At 67.6% G+C, this 6304-nt stretch overlaps 2 protein-coding genes across 2 annotated transcripts; both read left to right on the forward strand.

Annotated features, from left to right (window-relative positions):
• The first annotated feature begins 64 nt into the window (after positions 1-64).
• On the forward strand, positions 65-3831 carry TMEM210 (transmembrane protein 210). Its single transcript, XM_060153711.1, has 4 exons — positions 65-2881; positions 3045-3180; positions 3398-3427; positions 3599-3831. Exons 1-4 carry the CDS (start codon positions 2794-2796, stop codon positions 3783-3785), a joined length of 441 nt encoding a protein of 146 aa, XP_060009694.1. The 5' UTR covers positions 65-2793; the 3' UTR covers positions 3786-3831.
• A 384-nt stretch (positions 3832-4215) lies between these two features.
• LRRC26 (leucine rich repeat containing 26) lies at positions 4216-5902 on the forward strand. The gene is made up of 2 exons (XM_060153249.1): positions 4216-5439; positions 5514-5902. Exons 1-2 carry the CDS (start codon positions 4365-4367, stop codon positions 5813-5815), a joined length of 1377 nt encoding a protein of 458 aa, XP_060009232.1. The 5' UTR covers positions 4216-4364; the 3' UTR covers positions 5816-5902.
• Positions 5903-6304: the final 402 nt, after the last annotated feature.

Genomic DNA, 6304 nt, shown 5'->3' on the forward strand with positions numbered 1-6304 from the left:
AGAGCTGGCAGAGCCCGGGCCCCAGGAGTCGGTGGGGAGCTAGCTGCACACCTGTGTTTGGGCTCCAGGCCGGGAGTCCTGGCACGTGGTATCTCTGGACCACCGTGGCTGACAGGGGCCCCCGTCGCTCTCATGGCTTGGGCAGGAGCTCACGGGGGCTGGGCTGTCTGGGAGAGGGGCCCTCCTGGGCCACCCTCCTGAGGGACATCCAGCTCCAGCCTCACCCCTCTGGCCTTTGAAAGAAGCCCTCGGGTCCCCCTCTCTCTGCCTGGCACGAGAGTCTGGCGCCCAAGTGCTGGGCTGAGAGCCCCAGGGCTGCTGCTGCGGCCCGGGGTGGGGGGCTCCATCAGAATGCATGAGGTGGGCGGGTGGCCAGGCAGCCCGTGTGAAGCCAAGAACTTCTTGCGTCTCCAGCATGACGTGCTGCCTGGGACACGCCTAGGCTTGGGCAGCTGCAGTGCTGGGGGCTTCCAAGGAAGAGTGCTTTCAGAAAGGCCAGTTCTTTCTGTGCCCGGAGGCGTGGGGTCAGGAGCGCCTGGGGGCCTCGATGTTCCTAGCACAAGATGCCGGGCCCAGTGAGTCCAGCCATCCCCAGAGCTGCAGCACAGGGCTGTTGTGTCCGGAGCACAGGGTCCTGTCCAAGGCCGGCACTGGGGGCCCCGCACTGCCCTTGCTCCCAGGTCCCAGGAGGCGGGGAGGCTGTGAGCTCTGCCAGCCCAAGGCCTTCAAAGCCGTGCTCGGTGCCACAGCCTCCGCGGCCCAGACCTTCACTTGTCCAGCGGGAACTGCTCGAGCCCAGTGGCGCTGTCCCCATGGCAACAAAGGCCCTTTGGAACGAATGTCTCCACTGCCCTGCTCCTCCCTGCGGTGCATTCCCAGGCCTGGAGCCATGCCCGCTGCCCCCCAGACACGCTGCGGCTCCCCACCAGTCTGTGCCCCGGTGCCCCCACTCTGCTCTTTGGCCTGTTCTGCTCGAGGGCCCTAGTGTCAGTCCTGCTCTGGGGCTTTTCTTTCTTCTGCTTCTTGGCTGTGCCGTGCAGTTTCTGGGACCTCAGTTCCCCACCCAGCGATTGAAGCCAGGCCACAGTAGTGGAAGCCCGCAATCCGAACGCCTAAACTGCCAGGGAGCTCCCTCTAGGGCTTTTCCTTCTTGCTCCACAGGGTGGTGTTTGCTGTGGGATTTGGAGAGATTAGCTGCATAGCCTTAGCAGTTTGAGGACTCTGACAGGCCAGTGGGTCCCTGCCTTGGGCTCTACCTGCTTGGCCCCTCCAAGGCGGGCTGCACTGTGGTCACAAGAGGGGCTTGGGACTTCCCTGGTGGCGCAGTGGTTAGGAATCCGCCTGCCAATGCAGGGGACATGGGTTTGAGCCCTGGTCCGGGAAGATCCCACGTGCCGTGAAGCATCTGGGCCTGCGTGCCGCAACTACTGAGTCTGCGCTCTAGAGCCCGCGAGCCACAACTACTGAGCCCGAGTGCCACAACTACTGAAGCCTGTGCACCACAACTACTGAGCCTGCGCTCTAGAGCCTGCGAGCCACAACTGCTGAGGCCCTCGCGCCTGGAGCCTGTGTTCCTCAACAGGAGAAGCCGCTGCAATGAGAAGGCCCCGCACCGCGACGAAGAGTGGCCTCGGCTCACTGGAACTAGAGAAAGCCTGCGTGCAGCGGCGAAGACCCGATGCAGCCAAAAATAAAATAAAAAAGTAATAAAGACACTTAAAGAAAAAAAAGAAGAGGGACTTCCTGCCTGGCACTGGGCTGGGCATGCCTTCGTCATCCTAACCAGGATGCAGACCTGCTGGACTGGCCTGGCAGGGTGGCAGTGCCAGCCGCTGGGCCGGGACACACCCGCCCTGAGTCCCTTTGGACTCAGTTTGTGGGTGAGTGTGGTAAAACCCAGCGTCTCAGGTCATAGGGTCACTCAACAGGTGTAGAGGTGTGCCAGGAGCTGCCACCAGGAGGGGGCACCTGTGTGAGGGTCAGGGAGGCCCCCAGTGACCAGGGGTTGGCTGCGGCCCAGCGGGGCACCCCCCACCCCCCAGTGCCCTGTGGGGTTAGCCGTGGGGGGGGCCAGGTATTTGCTTCTGCTGCCTGGGTTTGCTCGGCAGGTCCTTAGGGGAGGAGGCTGAGGTTAACCCCAGCCGTACCAGCCTCCTGTGGACAGCGCTTGCCTGGTCTGCGAGAGGCTGCACAGGGGACAGACTGCGGCGGCGGTCGTGAGCTCTAACTGTAATGACACGCTTAAGCCAGAGCCCCAGCCACCTGCTCCTTGAGGGTGTTCTGCGAAACACTGCTGGGGCCCGTATGGGGCGGTGGGTGCGTGTCCACCCCCCGGGCCTCACTTGGTCCCTGCTTGTTCCAGTCTTGGGGGGAGGGTGGTGACATCAGTCAGCTGGATCCCAGGCCCCACCTAAGCTGCCGCAGCCCTTATCCCGACAGGGAAACTGAGGCCCAGGCTTGCCCACCGTGGACCTCTCTGGGTTTCCAGGCCGCTGCCTCTGCGACCCCAGGGTCCCAAGTGCAGCCGCTGCCCCTTTGCCGTGAAGCGCTCTCCTTCCAAGACCACGGCAGCCCCACCACTGCGCCTGCCTCAGATCTGGCCAGGGCACTCTGGAGTGACTCCCAGGCCCCGGCCGCCCTACCTGCCCTACCCTGGGGCTGCCTGCCCAGGGCTTCTCGGAGCCCAGCACCCGAGGGCGGTGCCCAAGGCGAGGCCCTGCCCCCACCTTCCCTGCCTCACAGCTCCATTGTGAGGTCAGCGCCTTCCGATGAGTTCTGTCCAGAGGCGTGGAGATGGCCCCCTGTCTCCAGCCTGACTCCTGCCTGGTTGGCCGCCCCCTCGGCCTGATATGTTTGTCCCTTTTGCTCATCCCTGCTGCAGGTGTCTCCTCCTGTTCCCCAACCCTGTCCCCAGCCAGGGCCCCTCCCTGGTTCAGGCAGGCCAGGCGCACCCGTGTCCTTCTGGTGGCTGCCTGGCGTGGGAGGGCAGGCTTGGGGGTGACCCACTGGGAGGTGATAAGAGCCCCTTGGCCCTGTCTCTGCAGCTGGGACCTACTGTGAGTGTAGCCTTGGCCTCAGCCGCAAGGCCCTCATTGCCCTGCTGGTGGTGCTGGCGGGTATCAGCGCCAGCTGCTTCTGCGCTCTCATCATCGTGGCGGTTGGCGTCATTCGAGCCAAGGGGTGCGTGAGCCCCAGGGCCAGGGCGGGCGTGTGAGGGCTGTGGGGCCGGGCCGTCCCCCTGGGCCCTTGGTCTCAATGGACGAGGTCACCAGGGGCTTGGGAATGGAGTCTCCCAGAATGGGATGGGGAGAGGTGTGGGGAGCACCGCTGGGCTCCTGGAGGCCAACCCCACTGTTCCGAGACTCACGCCTTACCTTTGTTCCCCCCCGCCCCTCAGTGAAAGATGCCCCGGACACATGGAGAGCAGGTGAGTGACCCCGGGGGAGGACCCCCAGGGCGAGCTGTGCCCCTGCTCCCTGACCCCCCACCCCCGGGAGGTGTGGTTCACAGACACGGCAGGAGCCCCGGGTGGTTGAGGCCTCATGAGCCCATGCTGATGGCCGCCTGCAGCTAGCCTGACCTGGACCACGCTGCGCAGGTTGGTGGGGCACTGCGGGGCTCAGGAAGATCACATGGACCTGCACGCGGTGCACATGGGGTCCCACCTCATGGCCCCTGAAATGGAGGTCTCCATGATGCCGCCCCTGGAAGATCACGGCCTCACGACCATCACCGTGGACTCGACCCTAGAGGAGCTGCCCCCGCAACCCCTGCCGCCTCAGTAGGGCTTTGGGCAGCTGGGGGAAGGGGAATTAAACAGTAGTTAGCAGGTCTGCGTTGTCCTCCCTGCTGGCCCCCCTCGAGCCCTTCTGCAGATGCTATTGGGGTGGGGGAGGGGTCTGCGTCGCCTCCTGTCTCTTCAGTGGGGTGCCCAGTGCCCATGCTGGGCTCCCGCTGTCCACCCTGCAGGGCAGGGAGCACACCCCTGGGGTTTCCACTTCCTGCCATCGTGGCGTCAGCCCAGCTCCTCCCTGCATCTTCCTGCCGCTTTGTCCCATGAAGCAGACAGCCCCCCCCACCCCCCGTGAGCCCCTGCCCATCCCACCCCCACCCCCACCCCAGGAAAATGCCGGGACAGGACGTGCAACTCTGGTTGCAGAGGGAGTCCAGAGGGAGCAGCATGTGGCAGGAGGACTTGGGCTGGTGCCCCTGCTCCACCACGCTGCCTTCTCGAAGTTCCGGCAGAGTCCCTGGTGGGCAGGGTGGGGCAGATGTGATGGCCTCGCCTTCCTCAGGCGTGCAGCCCTCCCTCTACCTCACTGCCTGTCCCCTGGGCTCAGGCCCCCATCCTGTGCTTGTGCCCCATGAGGATGGGAGCATCCCTGGGGGGCTACTGGATATGCGCACGAGAATCCCGGCTGAGAGGAGGCGGCAGAGACTCGGGGGAGGAGCGGGTAGCACTGGGTCCTGTTCCGCGTGTCGCAGCCATGAGTTCAGTGGCGGTGAGGCTGCGGGGGCGGCGGTGTGGTCCAGTTGCCCAGGCCTCAGCCGGGTGCGGGGCGGTGGACCACGCAGGTGAGGAGGGGGTGGCGCCTTGTCAGTGCTGCTGCTGGCGCGGAGCCAAGAGGAGCTCAGAGCTTCAGGACAGGTGGCTGGCAGTGCCGGGCGCTGGCTATGTGCCCAGCCTCCGCCCTAGGCACGGGACCAGCCGTGGGACGGACGGGCTCCCGAGACGCCTGGGCAGCTGGCCTCCTACCGTTGCCCCCATGCGGAGCCCCTCCTTTCTCTCGCGACGGCCGCCGCCGCTGTTCCTACTGCTGCTGTCGCCGTGGCCAGTCTGGATCCAGGCGCCCCCCGCAGCCGCCCCCGCGGCAACCCCGGGCGCCCCGGACTGCCCCGAGGCGTGCGCGTGCGCGCCAGAGGGCCAGGCCAACTGCTCCGGGCGCGCGCTGCCCGCCGTGCCAGGGGGCCTGAGCCAGCGCGTGCGCGCGCTGCTGCTGGACCACAACCGCGTGCGTGCGCTGCCGCCCGGCGCCTTCGTGGGCGCTGGCGCGCTGCTACACCTGGATCTGCGCGAGAACGGACTGCGCTGGGTGCACGCGCGAGCCTTCTGGGGCTTGGGCGCGCTGAAGCAGCTCGACCTCAGCGCCAACCAGCTGGAGGCGCTGGTGCCCGGCACCTTCGCTCCGCTGCGCGCGCTTTGCGTCCTCTCTCTGGCCGGGAACCGGCTGGCGCGTCTAGAGCCCGCGGCGCTGGGCACGCTCCCGCTGCTGAGCACGCTCAGCCTGCAGGACAACGAGCTGCCTGCCCTCGCGCCCGCGCTCCTGGCGGGCCTGCCCGCTCTCAGCACGCTGCGACTGCGCGGCAACCCCTGGGCCTGCGGCTGCGCGCTGCGCCCACTCTGCACCTGGCTGCGCAGGCACCCGCTGCCCGCGCCAGGTGAGCCCTCGGGGGCGCGGGCGGGGCGGGCCACTGCCGCCGCCGCCGCCTGACGCCGCTCCCGTGTCCCGCAGAGGCCGAGACGCTGATCTGCGTGTCGCCGGGACGCCTGACGCTCAGCCCCTTGACCGCCTTCCCCGACGCCGCCTTCAACCACTGCGCGCGGCCCCTTGCCGCGCGGGAACTGGCCGTGGTCTACGCGCTCGGGCCCGTCTCCTTCCTCGCTAGCCTGGCCGCCTGCCTGGCGCTGGGCTCCATGCTTACCGCCTGCCGCGCGCGGCGCCGCCGCGCCGCCGCCCGCCGCCCGCCGAGGAGTCTGCCGGATCCCGGTGCCGGCATGGCCTCGCCTGCGGCAGTCGCCGCCGCCGAAGCCTGAGCGGGCCGCGGCCGCCCTCGAACCTTCGCCCTATCCCCTGCCCTTCTTCGCACTCCCTGCAGGCGTCAACAAGCGACACAGATAGAAGTTTTCTTGACATTCCTTTCGGCATCACCACTACACACACCGGGGGGGGGGGTGGAAGGCGGTGCACGCCGGGCCCCTGGGGCGGAGGGGCAGTGCGCGGCGGCGCTCGGACCGCAACGGGGGAAGGCACACGCCTGGACGCGGGAAGGGCTGGGTCTGTACAAGGTGGCGCGCGGGGCTGAAGACAGTCCCGAGCCGGCGTCCGGGGAAGCGCATCCTGGGCTGCGGGCCAGAGGAGGCGAAGAGAAGGCTCAGCCCTCACGGAGTCCGGAGAAGGGGGAGGCAGTGGGGAGCCCGAGCGCGCCCCTGGGAGGCGGCTGCCAGCTGGGGGGTCAGGGTCTGCAGTCCGGGAAGGGCAGGGCCAGCTCAGAGGATGGGGTCAAGCGGAGAAGGGGTGTGGGC

This window comes from Lagenorhynchus albirostris, chromosome 7 (assembly GCF_949774975.1).
Source record: "Lagenorhynchus albirostris chromosome 7, mLagAlb1.1, whole genome shotgun sequence".
Taxonomy (NCBI): domain Eukaryota; kingdom Metazoa; phylum Chordata; class Mammalia; order Artiodactyla; family Delphinidae; genus Lagenorhynchus; species Lagenorhynchus albirostris.

Coding starts and splice junctions, on each gene's coding strand:
- LRRC26 (XM_060153249.1), top strand. CDS start 4,365: ATGAGGATGGGAGCATCCCTGGGGGGCTACTGGATATGCGCACGAGAA. Junction 5,440..5,513: donor GCACCCGCTGCCCGCGCCAG/GTGAGCCCTCGG, acceptor CGTGTCCCGCAG/AGGCCGAGACGCTGATCTGC.
- TMEM210 (XM_060153711.1), top strand. CDS start 2,794: ATGGCCCCCTGTCTCCAGCCTGACTCCTGCCTGGTTGGCCGCCCCCTC. Junction 3,181..3,397: donor GGCGTCATTCGAGCCAAGGG/GTGCGTGAGCCC, acceptor CCCGCCCCTCAG/TGAAAGATGCCCCGGACACA. Junction 3,428..3,598: donor CCCGGACACATGGAGAGCAG/GTGAGTGACCCC, acceptor CACGCTGCGCAG/GTTGGTGGGGCACTGCGGGG.